Genomic DNA, 27,312 nt, shown 5'->3' with positions numbered 1-27,312 from the left:
CCTTATGGCAGCGCTCTACCAGCCCACTAGGTCGCTATAATACAGAATTCTCTGGATTTCTTGGATGATGACAACTCCCCATATAGGCCATGCCTATTTCTGCCATTTTCCATTATTTCAAACCATGCTTTTTGATACTCCCGAAACTCAAACAAGTCACTATAAATAATCTGTGGAGTAATGTAATAAACATGTGTCATATACATTTTTGTATTCCATACTGATTGGTTATAATTTGGCTTCCAACGTTTGCGGGAGATGACAAAAATGCCAAAATATTACAAACCCATCGTCTGAGCTACTACCCTTTACGTTTTACCTGCATGTAAGTCTATTTGCACAAGAACACATGTTCTATAACTGTAATCTGTTTTTGCTGCTACATTGTAACCACAGGTAAACATACCTGTTACTTAAATACTGCTTTTTATAATGTACATATAATATACAGTATATTATCATGTACATATCTATTGACATATATGCTGCTGCCTCTTTAAACCTGCCTCATACTATTGGCAATGGCATTCTCATGACTATTTGGGGTATCTGGCTGCATGTGCGTAAGTACATTATCATCTTTACTCTACTAGGAACAATGCGATTATCTGACCCGTTTTCTGTCCTGTTTTCCTCACACAAACTTTCCATCTGCATTCTTCTTCCCTTTCATGAAAACTGCAAATGGAGCTTGTTGAATGAATGATGTATTCATGTTGAATACTCTAGTACAGAGTACCAAAGGAGCCACCACCATCGCATTTTGCAATGTTCAGACGCTCAGAAAACCATGATAATCAGTTTTCACTCTGGGTAGTCTCAGTGTGGGCTTTCAGAGTATAATGAGGGGCACCTGTGGTGGTACGTCAAATTCCTGGGGGTGGTCCGTGCCACCTTCGGCCACCCCCATGGCCACGCCAATGCTCTGGGTAGGCCAACCAGCCTGGTGGAGATATGCACTTCGTGGAGCGCCCTTTTCTAGTTGTTGGCCGTGTGCTCAAGAGTTAAACCTATCTATCAACAAAAGGCTTAGTAGGGGGCCAAAACAGAGTGGGAAAACACTCTCATAGCTACTGTGCAACGGAACAACAAACATTGTAAATATTTCTGCTCGTTACTAGGGTCAAAACTGGATTCTTAAGAAGAGGAATGTAGTCCAGATTTCTGAATTGTTCAGGGTAGCCAAGAAAACGTATGAACAGCGTCTTTGAGACTCTGGAAGTAATATTGTGTGCTCTAGATACAAATTCTGTTTATTTTGCCCCATTCCAAGAGGGGAAAGCAACTCAAAGAGTCTGAAACCTCAGAGCCCTGGGAAAAACATTGGGGTTTAAAACCATATCCAGAAGCCAGCGGTGAATACTGGGGATGCAAGAGGTCATCTCTCTTCACTTCCCAAGTGACTGATGTTTCCACCACTCCATGTTGGCATTATAATGGCCGCCATCCCTCTCTGACTAACTGTATTACCCTGCTGTATTTAGTTTGCAAAAATAGCTAAAAAAGCTGGACTTAATTTGTTATGACAACTGGAAGCCCTTGAGGTAGGCCTATAGTTTGGAAGAAAACAAAAAAGCCAATGATGTGTCAGCCTACCAAATATTTGAATATCTTTAAACAACGGAAAACAAAGTATCAATGGAGGAATTATGTAACAAGACCAGGAGACCTGGTTCTGCCAGACCCAGACTTCACATGACGTGTCAGCCTGTGTCTATGCCCATGTATGGAGGGGGACAGACTTTTATGGCTGGGGCCTAAGGACAAAGTGACCAAAACCTGTTTTTTGCCCATGTATGGAGAAAACAGTACAAAACATGCCCATGTATGGACGAAAGGGGGACAGACTTTTATGGCTGGGGCCTAAGGACAAAGTGACCATGCCCATGTACGGACGAAACAGGTACAAAGCCTCATGTAAGCCAGACCCCCTGGGTCCGGCAAAAAGGAAAGATATTGTAACCACAATATTCAGATATTTCAGCAAGAAAAATCATGGCATGCCCTCGAGCTACACTCACAAACCATCATGATGTGTGAGTGCTGATTCAGGATCAGAGTTTGCCTTTTAACACATTGGGTGCCAAAACCGTATATATACTTCTTTTCAAAAACTGACGTTGAGTGCCAAAACCGTATATATACAGTTTTTGAAAAAAGAAAAAAAAAAATATATATATATTTTTTTTTTTCCTTCACAGCACCAGGAGATATCATTTTGCGAAGATTTAGACTCCAATCCACTTCCTGGTTAACTTATGACTTCAAAAACCTGTATCTCGGCTCCTGTGTACTTTTTTCTTTTTACAATGTATTTTTAACTATTTTCAACTGGCTGCAACTATGGAACGGATTACCGAATGTTTTAATTTTTTTTCCCCCGATTGTACGAGACCTCTATGTGTGTAATGAGGGGATCACCGTGAGGACGGTGATCACTGAAAATATTTTGTGACTACTTGAGAAAGGTTCAAAAATGGTTTGAACCTTACGGCACTCAACGTATAATATTTTAATAAACCTCTGGCACCCAATGTGTTAACTAATCTAAAGGATTAAAAGGACAAGTGGTCCTCATCATTGACCCCTGAAGCCTTAACCCTGGGAAGTCTTACAAAACACAGTGGTGTCTAGTTCAGAGCGGGTACTCCTTTTATGTCTCCTACACATCTGACTTCAAACCTCTGGGGGTTGCTCAAGGGTGACATTTATACTGGTTCTAAATGCATAGCCACAGCCTTCTGCAGCCACCATGCCTATCATTGCCATTTCAGGACGTGACCTGCGCTTCTTCACAGAGTTAAGGCGGGGGGGGGGGGGGGTCAGACATGCAGCCTTGGAGGATGAATTTGTAAACAGGAACTAGCTGTGCTAACTAAATAAGTGGCTTGGACTGGTAGCCTTAACAACAAAGACTGGAGAGCTTGACGATAAGTCGGGCAGAGCAGAACTCCATCTGGGTGGATTTAGGAGAGAACAGATCCAACATAAATGGTGTACCACCAGGCCTTCTTGTCACCATGTGTCCTCTGCATCTACTATGCGTGAGCTGGTAGATGCCAACGTGTGGGTGGTAAGAATCATTAAATATCTCTGGATAGACATTAAAGGACTTTCTTAGATGCAAGACACTAATCCAACATCTAATGCCACAACGTTGTAAAGGCTCAGAAGCTGAGGAATCAGAGAGGCTCATGGGAGAGAAATATTACAGGAAAATGTGTCTGCCTGAAGGCTCCTTCTTTAGCAGAAAAATACAGAAATAGGTTTCAGAAATAACATTTCTGAACATTGTAGATACTAGGCTGGGTTCATCCCCATTTGCATAATCATATGGGTGGGGTTTACATTAGAATCCTTTTGCAGTTAGATTCCATTAAAGGTTTGACATTGTCATGTCCTCTTTCTACTTTATCATCATATTTTACAGTTTTTCTTACATTTGCGCAGTTAACATCAAATAATGGCAACTTGGATATCAGAGTTCTCAATTTCAGCCTGGACCCGACCAGTGCAATTTATGCAAGTTGGTCGATTCGGGTCGGGCTCGGATTGTGGAAATGTGTATTCTTATTAGGGCTGTGAATCGTCTGCTATCTCACAAATCGATTCGATTCCGATTCTTGGGGTCACGATTCCGATTTTTATCGATTTTTTCAAAACTAACGATTCTCGATTCAAAATAAACATAGGATTTCAGGATCTTTTTATCATTTTATCAACTGATAATAATGTAAACACACAAAGGTAAATCCAAGATCCTCCAAAAAAAAAAAAAAAAAAGTTTTAAAAATGAGAATCGATTCTGAATCGTCCAACAGTAGAATCGCGATTCGTATTCGAATCGATTTTTTCCGACACCCCTAATTCTTATTATTAGCAGATATACAAGCTACAAGTGTCGTGTGTACCCTTGGTTGCGCTAAAGAAGGATAACAACGCACAAGATAGTGAGAACGGAGTGGAGCAGGGAATGTTTTGTGTGTGTGTTTTGTTCTTCTCCGACAGTAAGAAGAGGCGATATGTACTGACAGGAATGTCATACGTATGTACTAACAGGAAGTCTAGTTACGAAGCTACTTGTTGATTGTTGATGCTATTGTGGAAGACGAACCGAGGAATTTATGGATTAATACGTTTGTAACGTGAGACCATGCACAGGGGAAGTACCGATCTTTGTTGATCGTCCGTTTACAGTGGTGACTGGTGAGTCATATTTACATCATGAGACATGGGCACCAACTCATTCGGGTCGGGCTTTAATATTCCGGCCCGTTGAGAACGAGAAGTTTACAGGACTACCCATTTTAAAACAATTGGGAACCATGCTAATTAAGGCATCATAATACATGACGTACATTAACTTAACTGTTACCCACAGCAGTGCATGGCAGGGTATACCTATCTGTGCGTGTCTGACTGTGAACAAAATAACTCATTTTCATGAAACTTGGTGCGAATAATCAATAGGCTCCCCCGCAGACATGATTCACTTTTGAGCTGAAAAGGTCGAAAGTCAAGACCACAATCAAGGTTAAAATTACATTATCTGCCATATTCCACAAATGCATATACGTAGTACAAGAGATGTTGGTACATGTTTTTTTGTGGGTGAGGTTGTACTGGTGCAGCCTATTCTGAGCTGCACAGGCTATTAAGGTGTCTCCCCACCAAACCCTGCACGTGTGTGGCAGGTCTCATTCAAACACCAGCTGGTCAGATTTTCTCTGCAACAAAACGAAGTATACATGCCGTATCTTTAACTTACCAAAGCACTTACTCCTGCTTTTCTTTAAAGCAAAAAAGGTCTGTAGAATCACTATAGCGGTGGTATTGTAGCTTTCACTTTCGTTTTTTTAACATTGCAAACCCGAATGCTCATTCTACCAACTAATTCATGGGACATTGGATACACAGGGAGGATAAATTGGCCATTTTATCAATCGACAATGATGATTATGAAACGTTGGATTACTTCGCGGATGCGCAAGGCTTGTGTGGCGAGTATCCTACCTCAAACAGAAATGGAAGGTTGTTGTGCCATTTTTTTCTAATCATTCTAGCTATACATATCATATTGATCATTAGTTGAAGTACAGTAAAATGATATGGCCGTGTGTGCATTGCGCTGCTGCTTACTGCAGGCACGCAGTGTTTATTGTTTTAATCAATATTAAATACCAAAATCTAAAAAAATACAGATAACCTTGTGCCCATGCCCTAAGCACCCTGTAGTGCTGCAGTTATCTTCATCATTTCTCAAATGATTCAAGCATGCACATGTTCATGTGTTTGTTGTTGAAAAGCACATCAAGCCATAGGCTATTTTTAGCACCATAGTAGCCGTCTGTTGGTGCGGTGTAGAGAGAGGTGCATTCATCAACTTTTTTTCACAACTTTCAACCGACCGATCTTTTCAATTGGTGTACCATCACCAGAGGGCACAGTGGGTGAGACCCACCCCACCCTCTCATTTCCACATTATGAAATGGTAAATAGCCTGCATTTCTTGGCAGAGCATTGGCAGTAGTTGTGTCATGGAATCATCGTTTCCGTGGGCTCAGTGTGCCATGACAGGGCACTTTTTTAAAAAGCCCTTTACAATGTGCGTTTCATTCACCCAAACACACACTTCTTTCACCCATCGATGGTGGTGGCAACCATGCAAGTTAACACCCTCATTGGGAGCAGTTTAGGGGTTCAGTGTATTGCTCAAGGACACTTTAACAAAGCCAGGAAAGAGACAGGAATTGAACTGGAAACATTTTGGTTCCCAAATGTCCACTCAACCTCCTGAGCCACAGCCTTAACAGGTGAAGATGGCTCCAGTTAAGCCATGTCACAAAATGTCTTATTTTCAATTCTTTCAAGCAATTACAAAATTGCATGCATCAGCCAACTCTGCAGTGTCTCCAAAAGGGGTAAAAGTGCCCCGTCATGGCACTCTGAGGCCACAGAAAAGATGATTCCATGACACAACTACAGCCAATGCTCTGCCAAGCCTTTACATAGCTGCCCTCCAAGGGCTGGCTGGAAAGCCAACACAGGCCTGTAATTTCTTGTCAATCTCCTTGCTGTGTGCCCTGTTTTTGAAATTAGTCACTAGGGAGAGGAGGGATGAGAAAACACACACACCATAGCTAGCCATGAAAGCCTCCTCGTCAACCGTCTGCCAATAATGATCTCTCTTTGGCAATGTGAGTTGCATGGATATGTCGCTAACCAGCTGCAGTCACACTGCTACACATCTGCTTTATATATTATGTACTTGGTACATTCTGAAACCCATTCTCTATCTAAACCTTCCCCCCACAGCCATTTATTGTATAGCTTTCATCATCCCTTCCATGCTTGCACTTGCTGTTCTGTGAACTGGACACTTGTGTGGGAGGTTGGAAGCCATCCACAGTGAGACTTACTTACAGTACAGTGGGACCCAGCAGACTAAACAAGAGAAATACAGTCTCACAGCTGGCTGAAGCGTCCCATATGGAAACCTAAAACTGCAAAAGCATAAAGATTCTTCGTGGTGTCTCTGTGGAGCTGGCGCAATCAAGGGAATTACACGTAGTCCTTTTTTAAGTGCACAATATTACCACGTCTTGAAAATCTACAAAATGTCTCAAGAGCTACATTATGTAATGGTGCCATCTCATAGAAAGATATATAGGCCTTAATACTCTCCATCTGCTGTTTGTTGTTGTGTTTTCTTTGTGTGTGTGTGTGGGGGGGGGGGGGGGTCTCCAACATTACATAAACTTGCCCCATCCCAAGATGCCTATCGTTAGCCTCATAGCAAAATTGCCCAAGTCATATTTTTAAGGTTTTCAGGAAAGATTTTACTTTACTTAGGTTTAAGTCAAGATTATCTGTCGTTATTTATTTCTGCCTAACTCTACTCTCCTAACACTGCTGATTCACCCTGCCTTATTGCCTATGTCCTCAGTCTATCAGAATGCTTGTTAAATTCAAAAATATTTTCTGCCTAAGTCAAAAAGTTGACTAACAAGAAATGACAAAGTCATAATATACCCGCTTGCGGCAGGCTCATTGTGCAGAATGTCCCAGCCAATGCAACCGGGTGTTGTTAAAACATTTAGAACATGTGCACGCCATTATGTCTTTGTAGGTTGCAGGTATGAGGGGATATAATTCCTTTGTCACTTACTTTAGGCCTATAGAGTAGGTCTACATGTACATAAAGGTTCGTCAGCATCAAGACTGGAATACTTTTTAACTCTGTGGCATTATGAACGTCCGAGGATTATGCCTCTGTTCTGAACGATGTTGCCAGATTTGGCGAGAGAAATAAGCAACCAGGTCTATGAAAACAATCTCAAAAGAAACGACTATATATAGGCCACCCAAGCACTTTAAAGTTTAAACCTATATAGAAATACATTGAATATTTGAAAATAGCCGATCTACAAGCTCGTTGTGAGCTCGTAGATCGGCTAGAAAAATCTGGGAAAAAAATGTTTTGAAAATGTATGAATATTTTCCAAATTCACACAGATCTTGCATGGGGGGTTATATGTGACTGGGTACAATGCTTTATGCCGCAAGTTGGCATTTTTCAAAATTGGAACATATTTGAAGAAGATGTGATCATTTGAATCTGGTTATCTATAATAGTGCAAACTGAGATAATCCCTTCTAAAGAATTGTCACTTCGGAGCACCTCTCAGCTCCAGGTAATGGGCGTGAACAATGGGTAATTTATTCAGCCTAGCCACTCCTCTAATCACTCCCCCATTGACACCTTTCAGTCAGCTGTCCACTTTATTTAGTGCCAGGGACCCCCATAGAGGATCTGTGTTGTAAAAAAAAGGCATAATAAGTAATCATCATCATAATAGATTTAATACAATATGTATTTGAAAATAGCAGATCTACAAGCTCACAATGCATGCTTGTAGATCGGTAATTTTCTAATTGCCGATGTAAGTAAATGTATTGATACAATCCAGTGCTAGTGTTGTATGTGTATATCTATAAAGTAACTAAAGTTTTCAAATAATTGTAGTGGAGTAAAAGTACAATATTTGCCTGTGAGATGTAGTTGAGTAGAAGTAAAAGTACTGATAATTGGAAATACTCCAGTTAAGTAAAAGTACCTCAACTGGTTAATTATTAAAAAAAAAATTGAGCATATTAAGTAATCATCATCATAATAGATTTAATAAAATATTTATTTGAAAATAGCAGATCTACAAGCTCACAATGCATGCTTGTAGATCGGCAATTTTCAAATTGCCGATGTAAGTAAATGTATTGATAAAATCCAGTGCTGGTGTTGTGCTGTGAGAGAAACAAGCTACGAGGTCTATGAAAACAAGTCCAAAAGAAACGACCAGTTTCGCCACTTGAGGTGAAATACATCAGCTATTTTCAAAAAGAGTCTTGAAAGCAAGGCCAAATAAGCAGTGGTGGGAAAAGTACTCAAATTCTCTACTTAAGTAAAAGTACCAATACTGCAATATAAAAATACTCTGTTACAAGTAAAAGTCCAGAATTAAGTAAGTATTGGCATCAAAATGTACTTGAAGTACCAAAAGTACTAAATATTTGAAAATAGCAGATCTACAAGCTCACAACGCGTCGAATGTGAGCTTAAGTACAGTACTTGAGTAAATGTACTTAGGTACTTTCCACCACTGTCGTCGTGACGTCTTTGTTGAACTGCAACATGGCGTTTGCACTTTGTTCATTTACAGCCTGTACATCTACATAAACGTTCAGATTTGCAATATAAAGTGCTTACCCCATGGCCACGGATGTTACACGTCATTTCGGGTGGGTCTAAGTACCCGTATCTTCCGTATTGTTAATTAAAAAGCATTTTATTCCGATCGGCGGCCATTTTCTCATAGAGTTATAATGTATCAGAGTGCATACACCCCCCAACCGCTACAGCCGCGTAGTTGAGAAAAACGGAGACAATGGCCACCAATCGGATCAAAATGCTGTTTATTCAACGATACGGAAGATACGGGTACTTATGAGGGCCCGTGTATAATTATAACACCCGTAGCCATGAGATAAGCACTTTATATTTGAAATCTGAACGTTTATGTAGATGTACGAGTTGTAAATGGAGAAATGCAAACACCAGGTGTAAGTTCAACCATGACGCTTGACGTCAAGCTAACAATGCTAAAATCGTCGACTAGCCTCGTCACTCCACCGTTGTTTTTGTCCACATCTACAGTGAAATTCTTCCATACAAACGAACATCGAGCGGCCTGTTGTTTAGCTGGAGCCGCCCTCACCAATAGCTGCTGTGTTTGCAACATGTGAGCAACATCATTTCTTTGGTTTTAATGTCAATCATTAGCGTCCTGTCTCGGTCTTGCGCAACATAGCCGTTCATAGTATGGGGAAGTCTCAGGCTCCCAGTGGGGGTCCTCGGACCACCAGTGATTGCTTTGCGGGGGTCCCCAGGCCCCCTTGTATATCCGCTATAGCTTGAAGTGAGGGGAGGCGGGTGCTGCAAAGGAGGAGAGGCATTGGCTTAAACGGGAAAGTGTCCCCATTGGCTTGAAGTAGTGAAGGACAGCCAGGACAGCCAATGACAAATAGGTGTCGCATAGGTGTCAAGTGGCCCAGCCTGTCTGTAGACCCGCCAGCTTTCAGCAAGCGGGTAAAAATGACTTAGGCAGAAAGTGATTTTGGAATGTAACAAGCATTCTGATAGGCTGAGGACATGGGCGATAAGGCACAATGAAGCAGCAGTGTTAGGAGAGTAGAGTGAGGCTAATAACAATATTTAAGTCGCTGCCTACAAAACACCAGACAAAGACAGACATGTCAAAGTGGTCGATATTAAGGATGGAAGACTGTGCATGTTTGGGGGGGGGGGTCGAAAATGTAAAAAACAGCAGGGGTAATGACAAAGGTTTCATTCAGTGGCCGTTCTGATTGGCACCCAGAGTCGTCCCATGACATTTCACAGTTTTCAATATGCAATTTGGTAACCATTTCTCCACCTTTTACTAGTAAAGTGCAAGGATAAATGTTTATTCTTCCACTGAGGGGGAGAGCACTGCGGCTCTGTCTCCAGTGGAAATGGGAAATGAGTGACAGAAGGTTGTCCCAGCAGGAGAACATGTGTCAAACATGACAGGGCAAGGCCACCGGTGGTACTGAAGAAGTAAACTGAGGAAAAATGGAAAAGAAAAGAGAACCTGGAAACGGGAGGAAAAAATTAGGGAAAGCATTTAAGATTTAGATAACGTGTGCCATTCCGGTTACGAAATACCCACTGCACCCATTGCCAGAGTACCCGTTGTACCCTCTGTCTGTCTGTGACCCTTTTATGCCCATACATGGAGTTCCGTATCAGGCATGCCCAACTATGGAGTCCATAGACCATATTCACACGGCGGCCATATTGCCATTAAGTCAATGAAATGCCACCCCAGTTGCCACAGCAACGCAATGTTAAATTCCAAAATGGCCACCGTGTGAAAATGGACTATACCAGTCTATGACCCATATATGGGGCCCATATATGCGCATGACCATATATGGGCATCGTGGTCGGTTCTGCGGTTCTGGACAACCAGATCTCCATATATGCCTATATATGGCCGTGTCGGTCGGATCAGTTGTTCAGTACACGATGCGGTGCGGGTCACATGCGCGCGATTTTGATTAATAATTAATTAAACTACTATAAAACAACAACACACTCTACCAGCCTCCAGTGGTGGAAAATAGCAGATCTACAAGCTCACAATGCCTTGCGCTTGTAGATCTGCTATTTTCACATGGTTACTGTATGTTTTATAATAATAATCGAAATCTACAAAGTAACTAGTAACTAAAGTTGTCAAATAATTGTTGTGGAGTAAAAGTACAATATTTGCCTCTGAGATATAGTGGAGTTACTGGAGTAGAAGTAAAAGTATTAGAAATTGGAAATACTCGGGAGTCAAGTGCAAATACCTCAAAATTGTACTTGAGTACATGTACTTAACTCATTCAGTGCCCGACTTATTTCTGGCAGTTTGGCTCCGAGTGCCAGAGCCAAAAATACATTGTAAAAAAAAAAGTGCTTAACTCTCTCAGTGCCAAGAGTATTTTCATAAAGTACTCCCCCAGTGCCAGAAATTTGCGTTTTTTTTAATTTTTAAATTTTGTAATTTTTCATTCAAATAAATAATCTGATTGGGTTTTTAAACCCATAATACAGTTCTACCAGTAGAGAGCAACAAATCGACACATTGATGACCTCGCTGGCTCACTCGCCCCCTCCCAAACAGGCTCACGTCACATCCGGTCATAACCGGATGTTGACATTTTCGACAATCGCTGATCGGGCTAAATTACGATGCGATACACGACTACGATGACTGATCGTCACCCAGACCAAAGAGAGTAGACGTGGACCTCTCCGTTCGTTTTTTATACCGTGTGAAAAAACGTGACTTTCCCTATTCTGGCCAAAAATGACCGCGGGAAAAAAATTTGAACCGGAAACGGAATCTGCGTCATGAAACCGGAACCCAATGAGTCTGAAGGAGTCAGGAAGCGAAAGTGATCATGAAAAATAAACAGAATAGCGCGACCACAGTCAAAAGTAAAAACTCGGGATTTCTCGTGCTGGCACGGAGGGTACTCGGGAAAAACTCGGGATATCTCGGGGCGTGGCACTGAGAGAGTTAACACATTGGGTGCCAAAACCGTATATATACGGTTTTGCGCATACTAACGTTGAGTGCCAAAACCGTATATATACGGTTTTTGAAAAAAAAAAAAAAAAAAAATATTTTTTTTTTTTTTTAATTTCTTTTATTTATTTTTTTTTTTTTCCTTCACAGCAACAGGAAATATCACTCCTACAAGATTTAGACTCCAATCCACCTCCTGGTTAACTTATGACTTCAAAAACCTGTATCTCGGCTCCTGTGCACTTTTTTTTTTTACAATGTTAATTTAACTATTTTCAAATGGCTGCAACTATGGAATGGATTTCCGAATGTTTTAAATTTTTTCCCCCCGATTGTACGAGACATGTATGTGTGTAATGAGGGGATCACCGTGAGGACGGTGATCACTGAAAATATTTTGTGACTACTTGAAAAAGGTTCAAAATGTTTAAAAAGTCCTGGCACTCAAAGTATAATATTTTAATAAACCTCTGGCACCCAATGTGTTAAGAAGCGAGATACAGCCTTTTTCAGTAAGATGTTAAACAAGAAGTGAATGGAGCAGCAAATCTTCAAATCATGATATCTTGGGTTCTGAACATTTTTTAAAAAACAAAACAAAACTTTTTTTTTTTTAGAATACGGTATACCGGTATATATTTTTTTTTTCATGACGTCAGCGACGTCATTGGCACCCTGGGCTTATAAAAACGTGACGTCGGCGACGTCAATGGCACTGAATGAGTTAAAGACGTATGCCAAAATCCATTTGAAAACATTTCTTTTCACTGTTCTCAGGTCAAATATTGATTGTGATTAATTGCGATTAATTAATTAATTAGATTTTTTTTTTTTATCGAGTCCCAGCCCTAGTTAATTCATGTTTAAATCTGAGAACTGCCAATGGTCACATGGAAAAACAAAATGAGCATTCATTACACTGCTAGTTGGAAAAAGGAATAATCACTCCTGTCCTTGACAAATACCCAATCCTACATCCAGTTTGCATTCTGCACATACGCACACACAAGGAGCAAAAAAATAATAGCTTAATAATAATAATACAATAAAAACGCAAACTGTCAACTTCTCCTGGTGGGCGTCGACTTGTGTTAATGACGTTGACACATTGACGTTTTGGTTAATGCCCTAATTTATAGACAAACGTGCAGAGATTTTTGTGCATTTGTTGTAAAATGTATTCAAGCAACTAAAATGCTAGATGATAAATCAACATAGGACACTGGTCATATGTGTGCCAACCAGAAACAGGCTTGTGTCCAATAATCATTTTGATCCTGGACTTGGGTGGCCTTCTGCATGGTTTGTTCCATTTACCTGTATAGAGTCCATGTGTGTGTGTGTGTGTGTGTGTGTGTGTGTGTGTGTGTGTGTGTGTGTGTGTGTGTGTGTGTGTGTGTGTGTGTGCGTGTACACGTGCGTGCGTATATTATAATATTATTTATCATGATTGACTTTTCCTTGTCTAAGGAGGGATACAAAATAAATGTGAGAAAGAGAGTGAGCACAACCAGGTATAAAAGGAAAGACCACCGTGAACTTGTTTGGAGAACCCCTGTTGCTATTATTAAATAGCTGTTGTGAAATACGTTGCAAACTGTGATATTAGCAGCCAATCATGAATGTGCTCAGTGACCAGCTCACCTCCATCTATCAGAGGCTAGCATGCTAACTCCATTGATGGCCTTGGTTGCCTTGCCTCAGGCTAATAGTCTGTCAGTCGTCTAACAGATGTGTGCATGTCCACTATCTTAGCAAGACTCAATCATCATGCATGGAACAGATAACCTTTGGAGACCCTTAGGAGAAATAGTGGAGCCAGCAGACAGAACCACATAAGTGGTTAAAACTCAACAAGAGTGCCATCCTGTGGCAAAGTCAAACATGTCTAATCAGGGAGATATGGGCAGAGATTATACAGACATAGTAAACAGCATAGAATTTAGCTGGATTACCTGTGCTTGAGTTTAGATAAGTATTAACACCTGACACAGTTAACAAGATTAATAGTGTAAAGATTAACTTGCTTGGGTAAATCTCCCTACAATCCTAAAGATAAACTATTGCTTTAATTATGTCCCATCACCTGTTGTGTCTGTTCTAACTCAAATCAAATTTACTAATGCATTTTGCATACATGATCATTATTTGTTCAAATATACAGTAAAAAAAAAACATCCTCAGAGTTAATTTGATCCATTTGCAACTCAAAGTGTACAAAATACCTTTGGTTATACATCTTATTTGATCTTGTGGTGAAACCGTGTGGTGAAAGCGTGCTTAAGTACTTTATAGCCAGCGTCTGTCATGAATGAAAAGCTATCCTTTTGGTTTATTTATGTAGGTCTATGCAGAACAGCTTCTACCACTTCCTATGTGAGTCCAGGTGTGGACACACCTTCACCACATCAAGCCTCAACCAGGCACTTGTTGGCCAGTCTTTCCCTTTTGGTCCAGGAGAGAAGAACAAGTAAAGAATTAACCTGTCAAATCCTGAGTGTTAAATTTAACGCTGGAAGGGTCCATTTGTTCCATTTGTAGACTCTCACAGTTAATTTAACACTGAGGATTTTACTGTGTAAATAGCCGAGACTAGATCAGGTTTTAGGGAGGATAAATCAACTACAAGGATCTGGTTTCTCAAACTGTGGGTTCAAATCCAGTGGTTGACACTAATGTTAGCCCGACTACCCAGGGCAAGTAAAACAAAAATATTCAGGAAAGTGGAGGCTTTTTGGTTGCCTGTGAAATGGCAAGTGGGTTTTTGTTTTTGTTTTCTTTTTGGAGTGTTTTAGGTACTGGGAAGCAGCTACTCACACAATATGTGACTTTTCTTCTCGTTTGCTAGTCACATAATATGAGATGTATCAGTGCATAAACACGATCAAATGTCCACATGCACTGTAGCAGCACAGTGGGTTCTACCAAAGTTCAGTATCGCTTTAAAGAGTACAATGTAATCTAGCACACGTGAGGAGAACCTCACTATTACAAGTGGTGCAATAACCCATTTTGGGCGGGAACCCCTATTTGTAACTATACCTTTCAGGACGGGAACCCCTTTTGGGGTTCCTGTTGCTATATGTACAGTATATATAGCAAAATACATGTTTTGTAATTTTTTAATACATATTAGAAGTTTTTCAGAAAACTTCTGTAAGGATTTAGAAGGCGTTTTTAGAATCGGCCTCAGGTCTGATGGGATAAACTACACAAGCACACTCACGAATGTGTACGTATGCATACCTGTGCCCATACCGCCTGCACAATTTACATTTTCTGGGCAACTGAACATGACCTTTGGGCAAGTACTAGTACATCAAATAAATATAATCATTTGAAATCCCTATCAATTAAATAATCAAAAGGTAAATGTTTTACCTAGCCATAGCCCGCCTATGAGACACAGAGTGAGTGGTCAGAAATACGGTGAGCGTTAATGAGGACTTATGTAGATATATAAAAAAGGTGAAGTGTTCTTTTAATGCCAGATGTACTGTAATCTGATGAAATAACATTTGGACATAATTGGGATTTGAGATGGAAAGGTGGAAAGGGGGCTTATGATTGAATGAGCCTGGTTCCCTGGGCAATGCCAAGTTTCTAAATTTGGATGCCAGGCTGAAAAAGTTGATGACATTTCATAGATTATGTGTCCTTACTTTGAAAAGACGGTGGAGTTTTCTCTGCTCTTGGAGAAGGTGGCAGGAAGAAACCTCAGAGTGATGTTCATTTTCCTCGTGGCGGCCGACAGCGTTTTAGACTGATGGAGAGGACAGAGAAGAGTAAAGTACAGTACAGTAACTTATGGTATGGTATCAATCATGTAGTAGAATATGGCATAGTTATATTTAATTATGCCATAGTATATATTATAGGTTCTAATTAGGGCTCAACAATATGATTTAACTACTATTTAATAGTGAAAATTGCAGGCTATTTTTGCAACGATACATAATATATGGTTAAGCGTTTAATCAGACAAATCGATTTAGTCGATTAAAAAAAAACTATTTTGTGTCGATACACTATATAATAATTATTTAGTGTAAATTCATTGATATATAAGAACCTGCTTCTCAATTATTCAATTAAATTACATGAGCAAGATTAAGTCGGTTATTGGTTCGAAATATCGGTTTCAATATATTTGCGGTTACCTGGCATCAGTAAATAAAGTTCAAGGCTCAATTATATACCTGATGTTCTTACTGTCCTCATCTAGAATGGAAAAGATAGCCTTCCCTTTCTGGCACTCATATACTGTAGCCCCTTAATGACTTAAGACTGGCGTGTAGGGAGGGACAGTAAAAAAACGATTTATAGACAATTAGAGTAATATGCATCTAATAAGAGAGTATTGCATTTGGAAAGTTCTGGAATAAACCCAAAGCCCAGACATGTCATGATGACATGTGCCAAAACATTTCTCTCTTAGTGAAAATCCCACTCATTAAGGTTGATTGATTTGTGACCAGTGAGGAAGACAGCGCCTATAAAACCGCAGAGAAAACATGCATTACTAATGGCGACACAGGTGAAACCTGGCAGGGGCAATGCATCTTATGCAAGTGGATGTCTGTGGTTTGGAGCGATAGCAGTGAGCCATTATAATGAAAGCCACAATTACCAGAGCAGCCATAAAAACATGGAGAGATATACAAAAAGATATTTAAATTATTTGAAGCATTTGTGGTTAAGATTTTTAAATAATCGAGGTAACCAATTAAAGGGATGATCACCGTTTTTTCCTACACTGATATGAAGCTGATTTTAACAAATTTACTATGAGAATTAACATTTTACAAACATCTCTAGAATCTACCTGCTGTGCATTTATAGATGTTTCTGTGCAATCCCGTGAGACTGTCGCATTTGTGCTCGTCTCAAGCACACAGCCACCCGCTGCCAGAGTTTAAGGGTGTTGTAACTTGTTACTTACTTACTTAATTTTGTTCGAACTTTTTTGCTATGCGACGCGCATCCCTTGTTTATTCACATGAGGAGCGAAGTGCGACCCTATGGATCCAAGCAAGTACACATGCATTGTGTCACTCCCTGTGTGAAAAGACCTGGCATTACACTGGTCCGCTCCGTGCGCGACGTAACAGAGCCTCACCCCCTCCTACTCCTGCCACCCCACGATGATCGGATTGTGTGTCAGAGATCTCGAGTAGCCACGATTGGCCCCTACCCCACATAAAGCATGCTTGTCGTCATGAAATCAGAGGTAATGGTCCTTTAACATGAGTCTGTTAAAAAACAAGTGATTTACTTGAAAGTTGAAGCGGGGTTTGCGAACGAGAGCGTCTCTGGTGGCAGCATCAGCCATCCGCCCGGTGTCCTCCAGAAACCTGTAGTCTAAGGTAGAAATGACCCCATGGTAAAAAAAAACACCATTAGTAGAAGTATAGTGATTCCCTTTCATTTAACATCCACTAAATATAAATTTCTATTGATCATTTTCACATTGTAATACTTGCAAAAAGTAAGAAAGTGAGTGCTGCATTACAAACAATAGCCCCCAAAATAGTCTTTGGGTTGAAAATAAGCAAACACGCAGCTGAAAGATAAAACCTCACCATTGAGAAGGTTCATCTCATCAAACTGAGAGAGGGCCACGAAGGCCACCTTGTCTCTGACACCACTGCATCCTGAATCTTCCTTGTGTTTTTTCACACATAGTAAGCTGCAGGCAGAGAGGGATGTTGTTTACAATTGTATTAGTAGAATTTCTAGTCTAATAATACACAATACATCAAAGTATTAATGAACACCTGCTAGGAGAGCATGAAAAAATACAATAAGGCTCAAAGGCTGAACTGAACAGGGCATAGACCCTTGTCACAATGAGTTGCCCTATTGCACGGGGCAAGCAAAAAAATGAAAACAACAAGACGGGAAAGTGGAGTTTGCCTTCTGGTTGCCCGAACGGGCAAGTGGGTTTTTGCAGGTATTTAGAGACTCGGATTGGAAGCAACCTCTTTTCTTCCCTATTATTCACACAAAATGAGCTATATCAGTCCATAAACAAAATCAAACCTTCTCGTTCTCTGTTCAAAGTCCACTCACTGTCTGTGTCCAACAAGCAAAACATGCACCAACTGACATACGGCAACGTAAGCGAGCGTGAGCGAGAGAAAGGTTTGACCTGCTGCAAGCAACAGCGAATTGAGTAGCATTTTTTTTTTCATTCACAAATTAATTTGAAGTGTTTGTAGTTGAGCGAGTGTCCGTATCCAAGTCCTGGGCTGTGTGTGTGTGTGTGTGTGTGTGTGTGTGTGTGTGTGTGTGTGTGTGTGTGTGTGTGTGTGTGTGTGTGTGTGTGTGCAGGCACAGTTTTACAGTAAGCTCTAGCAGAAAATGTCAGTGTATTTCAAGTTCATGGAGGAAATTTTCAAAGCATCTCTTCCATGATTCAGTTGTTGGGAGGAGCACTGGTTCTCTCAACTTGAGGTGGTTCCAGGTGGTCCCCAGCAAAATGATGATGATAATTAGAAACCAAATGGACCCTTACAGGTCTGTAAGTCAGAGTGTACAAATGGAATCTAAAAAAAATAGGGGTCTGTGACCTAATGCATTCCATATCAAACTGGGGTTCTTGAAATTAAAAAGGTCCAGTATTATGTAACAGTGGGTCTGGAAATCCTCCTGAGCAGAACGCCATTTTTCACTCTCTAGGGATCTAGGTCATTGGAAAGCCAATGCCGAATCTAACGAGAAGGTGTAAATCAAAAATCAGTCATGAAATATCTTGGTGCACTGTGGGATACTGTCTCTGTGTCACGTGGCACTCCCTCCCTGACAGATTGAAACCCTGGGAGTATGCTTGTCAGTCACCAGGGCTGACTTATGGCTGATGTTCAAATCCATCCAACCATATCCTATCCCCTAAACAAAAGGGAGGGGGGGCTTCATAATTAGTGCTAACAAGGAGGAAAACCCCACCACCAGGGCTGATAATGAATATTATGGTTCCAGGTTTGATCCCTGGCTTCCATTTGGCTTAATGGCGGAGTGTCCTTGAGCAACAAAGGGTACGGAAACTGCAGTCACGGCTCTATGGTGTAGCTACTGTAGCATGGATTTTAAGTGAGTCTTAGTCTTCTTTTATGCTAAAGTAAGAGAATATATTAAAAAACCTACAGGCTTAAAAACTTGCAATGGCTGCTTCAATATAATTGCTTGATGGGTCCCCGCCCCCCCCCCCTCCCTTTATTCCTTAGGTTGAATGTCACTGATGCAATTATTCTGAAATTGCCAGATTTGTGTGTTGTTATGCAAGGGTTCATTAAAAAGAAACACTTGAGATTTGATCCAAGCAATGAAAGATCCAATTCAGACACTTGCTGAGAGAAAGGCATTTGGTCTGAGTCTCACAAAAACCATAACCCTAGAAACTATGCAAAAGGAATGCTGAAAGATGCCCAAAACAATAGGGAGTCATATGAGAAATGGACAGACAACCCCCTTTTCAATTCCAGTAAATCTTAATGAAATATGCAGGTGTGACCTTCATTAAGCCATTTAGAATTTGAAGGTTGAGTTGTAAAAGCCTCAAGAGCAACAGAATTCAAGGAACAGGCCATGGAATATCAATGTTATCAGTGGCATGTTGCTGGCAATCCATCAAAGCAACGTTACATTACATCAGTAAAAACAAAAACATAGCAATAACTGAATCATAAAAATCGAGTTTCTACAGGCAGAGCCAACAGAGAAAATGTTTTAACCTTTTGTTGCACAATCGTTATTGATTTTCATCTGAAATGCCATAATTATTTCAGTTCATTGTTGGAGTCATATGGCAGTCTCAGCGAACTGAGATACAGATGCTAAACCATAAAGAAATGCTTAATGTATAATGATTCATTAGGCTCCTTGTTATGAGGATTTGTCTCTTAATGACATCATCAAGAGTCTTGGCTCTTGTGTTCACTGTGGGAGATGTTTCTTGTTTACAGACGCCATGATCACAATAACTGCACTGTCTAAAATGATGTGGGAATAATATAAACATTCTGTTTCGGGGTGGATTTATCCATCCAAGTCTGAGTGAACCAGTTTCATTTTAATCTATATTACAAACAACAGATACCTGCCTAAGGCTTCTGCAAGACGGCAGGCACTAACTTCATTACTTCATCAAGGGTGTATTGTAGATGAAAATGTTATGGTGTATATCTAGCATATGACTTTAGTTGCATACCGTCCTCTACAATTTTCTGTTGCTCTCCATTGTACAATGTCCAATAAAGCACAAATACCCTAAAATAATCTTAACACAGGCCTATTTTATACATTTTCAAAATATAAAAAAAAAATTGGACCGACTTTGTTTGTCAATAATTATGAATGGTTCAAGTAGTTAAGCAATGACCTTTGACCTATTGTACTAAGCAATGAAGCTATATCACAAACCCTTGACTAACACATAAACCCAATAGCATCCTTTAACACAGTAATCAGTTTTCCCCTCAACATGGCCTGCATATTTCATAACCTTAAGGGCTAGTTTTACTATTGCCTTCTTGGCTGCAAGTGAGATTTCCAATAATTTCTTACGATAGAGGAACCAAGGTCCAGGCTGTCTTTAAATCACCGATAATACATCCCTATAAAATGGTGTTTAAACGGGGAGATGGTTGGTAAGCACCTGGGGGAGATCATCTCAGCCTAATGGCAGCCCGGGGGCAGGAAAAGCCTTGGAGCAGGCAGGCAGCATCAAAGTCAGGTCTTATTACAGCTAAAGCAAGTTATATAACGGCTATGCTATTCCGTCTTCAGTGTACTCATACTGGGAAGGAGATATGTTCTCAGCCAGGCTCTAAAATAAAAAAGCAGCAATTGGTAGCCTCAAAGAGCCAGCTGGCATTTCTCATTTTTTGACACTAGGTTTCCACCGAATTGTTACATCATTACATGGATAGCTCAGAATGTTCCAAATACTCCACAGTGAGAAGCATGTACAGTACATTAGAGGGTTCGTTTTGTAAGCCAGTCCACACAAATGCAACTCCTTGCAACATGCAACTACTTGCAACCACTATCCCCAATGGCAGTTGCAAGGAGTTGCATTGGTGTGGACTGGCCTTAAAACTGTTTTGTTGCCAGGAGTTGCGACTAGTTGCATTGGTGTGGTCTGGCCTTTACATGTCTTTATCTAAGACATTACAATTTAGGAATTTAGCAGACGCTCTTAATCCAGAGCGATTTACAGTAAGCAAGGACAACACAAGGTAATACATCAAACGCATATAAATAGTCATCTAGGATCATAGGTAATCCTAGACCCTATCAGTCTAACAGCAGAATATCCCCAAAATCTATAATCTGTACATTGCAACTATACACACTATAGGATGCCAGGTTAACAATGACCTGGAATATGTCTACATAACATTCTATCTAAATTACATTTTGGCTTTTCGCATAAGCCTGCAGGGTCGTCGAGGCTAGGGCAAGTGTTACGGGCTAAGGTGCAGTCTGAAAAGATGAGTCTTCAGATTACGGTGGAAGATTGGGAGTGAATCTGCAGTTCTAATTGCAATGGGGAGACATCCAACATCAAGTACTGTAGGTTACATCATGTGTAATGTTTTTTATTATTGTATATTTTGGGGGGAAAACATGTAGCTTAACCATACACAGATTACACACAGGGCTACATATCTTTCAAAACAGACAGTACTGTTTTAGAAATAGCTAAATACATTTGTAAAAGTTGCTGGTAAAAAGAATGGTGCTGCAAGTAAAGAACTGAGCTGATTTCCATGGAACTGGCAGCATTACCTGCAGGATTGCTTGAGACAGCCAGGGCATCTATACTTTGCTTCCTCAGATCCACATACACCACAGCTGTTGGATGTAAAAAAATATCATTATCAGAATCAATTTTAATCAGATTCACTTTAATCAGCTAGGACAATAATGGGGCATGCAGGTAGTGCAGAGGTAAAACACTCAGTAACCACCACATAGGCCCAGGTTCGATTCTCAAAAGTGGAGCCACTGGCTTGGTTGGGAGCTCTTACGAACACAAATTGGCAGTGTAGTGTGCATGGGTGGGATGCCAGCAGGGGATTGTGTCTTCTTCTCACTGCAAGAGCGACTCCTACAGGTCGGTTGGGGTGCCTGTTCAGCAGGAAGGGGAACTGGGGGAAATAATGTGAACCCCTGCACACACCACGCTCTCCTGGTGAAACTACTCACTGTCAGGTGAAAAGAAATGACTGGCAAATCCATGTCTATTAGAGGCATGTGGTTGACTACACTACATCCTCCCAGGCCAACAGTGGGGGTTGCCAGATACAGGGACCACTGTACAGAGGGGGGAATTGGCTATGTCTAATCTGGGAGAAAATGTTTTTTTTTTTAAAGGTCAATAAAAGTGCAGTCATTTGTCGTGATGACAGTGGTGCAGACATGTAGACAACTTACAGAGTATGATATTATACAGTGTGAAAGGACAGCAGTGGCTCAGGGGTAGAGTGGACGGTAGAGTGGCCGGATGGGAACCGCAAGGTTCCCAGTTCGATCCCGGGCTCCCTCAGAGTTAGTGGATCAAGTGTCCTTGAGCAAGACACTGAACCGCTAATTGCTCCCGATGAGCAGGTTGGTGCCTTGCATGGTTTCCTCCGCCATCGGTGTGTGAATGGGTGAGTGTAACGCATGTAATGCACATTCTATGTAAAGCGCTTTGGATAAAAGCGCTATATAAATGCACCATTTACCATTTACCATATGTGCAAGATATAATGGTACCTGTCAGAATAAAGGCAATATGGTGCGGGGACAGACGACCTAAAGTACGGAGAACAGCCTCCATCTGCCATAGCATTAACTAAAGGGCCCGTTCACTGGTAAGTCTATCTCTTAGTAATATATTGTTTATAGTGGTGACACCACACTACCCTTCCCGATTCTCCTAACTGGCTTTGGTGAAAGCCTGGTACACTCACGGAAAGCAGTTTAGACCAGGCAAAGGGGCCTCACCCAAAGTGAGTAGGATTTGTCGTGCCTCTCCTCCCCAGCTCAGTGACACACCTACTGTACTGTCTGTCTGCCCAAAGGTTAATGCACATAATTGTCCCCCAAAAAGTTAAATAAGAAAATGCAGGCAGAGGGACTTAGCGAAGGGTCCCTGCCGACACAGACACCACCTAGTGGGTCATAGCGGGATGTTTTTTTTTCTTTTTTTGTGGATAAAAAAAACATAACATAATTGTTTGCTTCAAGATGAAAATGATCATTCACAGCAGTTTTACATTGTTATATTTACCATAGTGCTGCAAATAACTTACCAGAGGTGCAATTAACCTGGTTTCAATATACTTTCTATCTCTTCTACATTTTGTGTGGGATATGGGTACTCCCTTTATTTCTGGCATTGAATTCTCTAGTGGAGCTTCCAGTGGCCCAAGAGGCCTTGCTTGAAATAATGGGCATCACTTCCTGTTGTCAGTCATTCAATTCATTTGAGTGATCTGTGTCAGTCAGTAATAATGTGGGAAAACAACCAGACTGAAATAAAAAAGGGCCCTATTAGCCTGCCCCTACAAGATCAACACAGCGATTTTAATTCATGATCAATGGCTCATGACACTTGCTCAGCTGTAGCCTAACTCCTGTCCTGTGTTTCATTCATCTTCTTTTTTAATTTAGAGTAGCCAATAATTTTTTTACCCCCCTTTTCTAACCAATTTAGTCGTTATGCCAATTAATTCCTCCCCACACATATTTCTGTGTTGTCACAGTTATATTGTATGTATCCTACTGACTCACCTGCCAGTGAGGAGCCCCCACCGGGAGGACGTAGGGCCTTCGTCCAACTCCTCCCGCCCAACACTCCCTGCCGCCCCAGCCCGTAAGAGTACGTGCAATGACCAGTATCACCCTCCCCACCCAGCTTCCATCCCCTGACCACGGGCCAATTGTGTTTGCATTGACGCACGACAAAGCCGGGCCCAGATGCACCACGGTGGATTCGAACCCACAACCTCTGTGGTGGTGGACAGGGTGGACAGGGAGGGACTTGGCACTGCGCCACCCAAGCGCCTGTGTGTTTCATTCTTACTGGCTGCTGTTGCCTGTGTGACACCTGCATCTCTGCATGGGGACTAAATGATGCTTGTTAAGTGGCTTCAGTGCTTGATAATAATAAGCATTGATCATTCATTTGAATCAGCTGTGGGGATGGAGATCTTGTAGAGTAAGCAGACAGACTAATGTGACCCTTTTTTTTAATTTATGTCAGTTTGGGCTCCCACTCCCACATTATTATTGACTGACACGCATCACTCACAAAACAACAGGAAGCAGTGGTGTAAAGTAACTTAAGTACATTTACTCAACTACTGTACTTACGTACAATTTGTGGGTATTTTTTACTTTACTGGAGTATTTAACATTTTCAGTACTTTTACTTCTACTCCACTACATCTCAGAGGCAAATATTGTACTTTTACACTACAATTATTTGAAAACTTTCACCTACAAACTCACATAGCTTGAAGATTTGCTATTTTTAAATGGCTGAAATGTAGATAGGGCTGAAGTGGGTAATGTATGTTTTGTAATAATAATCAAAATCTACAAAGTAACTAGTAACTTAAGTTTTTAAATAATTGTAGTGTAGTGGTGGTAAAAGTACAATATTTGCCTCTGAGATGTAGTGGGGTAGAAGTACAATGGAAATTCTCCAGTAAAGTACCTCAAAATTGGACTTGAGCACATATACTTAGTTACTTTACACCACTTTGTAACGTGATGCTGTAAGACAAGCTAATGTAGCCAGTTAGCCACATTGCCTTTATGGTGTAAGGAAAACACTTACTTTGTCAGTGAGATCTTTCTTTTCGTTCCCTTTATCTCTTCCTCCACCGACCCGTCGTTTACGTGTATCTGTATCTCTGCCGTTGACACAGAGTCCATAGTCATAGGCAACATTATTACACTGCACTTCACTGCCAGAGAGTTATAATATATCTAGACACTTCACTACCATAGAGTTATAATATATCTAGACACTTCACTACACGTTGTTGAGAAGATGTTGATGCACACAGCATGTCCAAAACAACACACTACTTCCGCCTAGTGTTGCCAGATAATGTGAGAGAAATAAGCAACCCGGTCTAGGAAAACTAGCCCAAAAGAAGTACTTAAGGCCACATGAGCACTTTAAACCTATACATCGGCTATTTAAAAATAGCAGATGTAGATCTGCTATTTTCAAAAACTCTTGCAATAAAATGTGGAAAATTTGGATTCGAATATTGTTTTCTAAACATTCTAACAACACAAATTCTCCCAGCTGGCACAAAACAAATCCGTGTATGCAGCGTAAAACATTATCATGAAAATATTTGCGAACCACTGGTTTAAATGATAATTAAAACATTTGGAAGCAAGCCTAAATAAGCAAGTACACCCGCCAATATTTACAAGCAACTTTACAGAAAAAGTCGCTTATAATAATCCGACATGGCAACGCTGCTTCATGCGCCACACGTGGAGGAGAGATCCGGTTGAGCATGGGAATTGCACAATGGGGCCCCCTAGTGTTTCTGAGTGTGAAATGCAGCCATGGTCAAAACACAATGTACACGCGCACACGCACACACACACACACACACGCACACACACACACACACACACACACACACGCACGCACGCACGCACGCACGCACACACACACGCACGCACGCACGCACGCACACACGCACACGCAGTAACAGTACTCAGACCTGTCTGCACACTAGTGCATGAAATATGTATGGTCACGACCTGGCTCAAAGGATGGACAACTGAAGGGTCAAGTAAGTAACAATATTTAGACCCATGCAAAATGTAAAAACATATAATATGCACACATTTATATTTCATGGCAATAGATAGATAGATAGTTACATAGATAGACAGATAGATAGATAGATACTAGATTGGCAGGCAGACAGATATTGTATTCAGTGACACAAGCTGAACTGGATAGCTAAAACGTATGAGAAAATCCTTTAGATCTTCACCAATATTGCATTTTAAAGGCTAAAATATTTATATGGAGTCTAGTTTATATAGACACTTGCACTCAAGCACAAGTGCGTGCGCACACACACACACCACACACACACACACACACACACACACACACACACACACACACACACACACACACACACACACACACACACACACACACACACACACGCTCCTTAGACTCAACCAGAAATGTTGGCCAAAGGATGGTGCAAGAGAAAAGGTTGTGGAGGTCACCAAAATCTTTAGGGTTCGTTCTGCAATCTGCCTATTAGATTATGATAGGGGAGATAGGGTATGGTAGATCAGAGATCTCTGCATACCCTAACCCTAAAACTGTGTGGAAACAATTCAGAAGTTTAAAAAAAATTACATCACAGAACCACTGCAAATCCTTGAAGGGACCATACAGTCCTTCATATCATATGGGATGGTATCGGAATTGGTTTAGAAATCAGCTTGGGCGTAGGTTTGTTACCGGTTATCGCTGGTTTTCTCCTGTGTCCAAGCCCATTCATTGAATTTAGATTTCCCGAGACATACGTATCAATAGGCGGAGATCAATATAATGTTTGGCAGTGCAAGACTACGTTTCCTCAGACACACCAGCTGCTTCTTTTCACCTGCAGTGAGCAGTTTCACAGAGGAACATGTACCCTTCTAGTTCTGCTACAGTACCTGCTGAACAGTAGTGGTGTAAAGTAACTAAGTACTCAAGTACTGTACTTAAGTACAGTATTGAGGTATTTGTACTTTATTGGAGTATTTCCAATTTCCAATACTTTTACTTAAAATGCAATATTGTACTTTTACTCCACTACAACTATTTGAAAACTTTAGTTATTAGTTACTTTGTAGATTTGGATTATTATTACAAAACATACATTAACCACTTCAGCTCTAAATACATTTCGGCCATTTGAAAATAGCCGATCTACAGTGAGCTTGCAGATCTGCTATTTTCAAAAGATTTGACATTTTATACATTTGAAAACTTGTGAAATGGGACATTCTGCATAATGAGTACTTTTACTTTTGTACTTTAAGTACATTTTGCTACCAATACTTTTGTACTCTTACTCCAGTACATTTTTAATTCCGGACTTTTACTTGTAACAGAGTATTTCTACATTGCAGTAGGCCTATTGATACTTTTACTTAACCCATTAATACCTGGAACGCATCTGTGTCACTTTAGATTTCTTTGGCTATTCAAAAATAGCAGTTATACAAGCTCATAGCACCGAGTGCCGCGCTATGAACTTGTAGATCTGCTATTTTTGAAAAGAAATTAAAAAAAATGTTTTAGATTTTTTTTCCAAAAACTGTTAGGATTTAGATTTTTTTTAAGAATCGTCTCAGGTCTTACAACATGTGAGTACTTTTTCCACCACTGCTGAACAGGCACCAACCTGTAGGAGTAACTAGTCAATTGTGTTCGTTGGAGCGCCTTCCCAAGCCAGAGGCACTGTGGGGGAGTCAGACCCCAGTCTCCAAGGTGGTGAGCGAGTACTTGACCCCTGTGTACCAACCTTTATTTATTTTTATTTGAAAAAAAAACAAAAAAAAAACAGCACCAAACTGTTTGGGGATAAAACAT

General features: G+C 40.7%; 1 protein-coding gene across 2 annotated transcripts in view; it reads right to left on the bottom strand.

Moving 5' to 3' along the window:
• znhit6 (zinc finger HIT-type containing 6) overlaps window positions 1-24,741 on the bottom strand; it is a 50,837-nt gene extending 26,096 nt beyond the window's left edge. The window contains exons 1-6 of one of the 2 annotated variants that reach the window (XM_080430729.1): window positions 24,676-24,741; window positions 24,511-24,635; window positions 21,468-21,533; window positions 17,258-17,364; window positions 16,951-17,036; window positions 15,338-15,438 (exon numbers count right to left, since the gene is read on the bottom strand). In XM_080430729.1, coding sequence (XP_080286855.1) covers window positions 15,338-15,438; window positions 16,951-17,036; window positions 17,258-17,364; window positions 21,468-21,533; window positions 24,511-24,635; window positions 24,676-24,681 — 491 coding nt within the window. In that variant the 5' untranslated portion in view covers window positions 24,682-24,741. Of the gene's footprint in view, window positions 1-15,337; window positions 15,439-16,950; window positions 17,037-17,257; window positions 17,365-21,467; window positions 21,534-24,510 lie in introns of both variants that reach the window. The other variant, XM_080430730.1, reaches the window with a different exon arrangement.
• Window positions 24,742-27,312: the final 2,571 nt, after the last annotated feature.

The sequence above is a fragment of the Gymnoscopelus braueri genome (assembly GCF_963280865.1).
Source record: "Gymnoscopelus braueri genome assembly, chromosome: 6".
Classification (NCBI taxonomy): Eukaryota; Metazoa; Chordata; class Actinopteri; order Myctophiformes; family Myctophidae; genus Gymnoscopelus; species Gymnoscopelus braueri.
The sequence above is the reverse complement of the archived record's forward strand: the minus strand, read 5'-3'. Positions and strand labels throughout refer to the sequence as shown.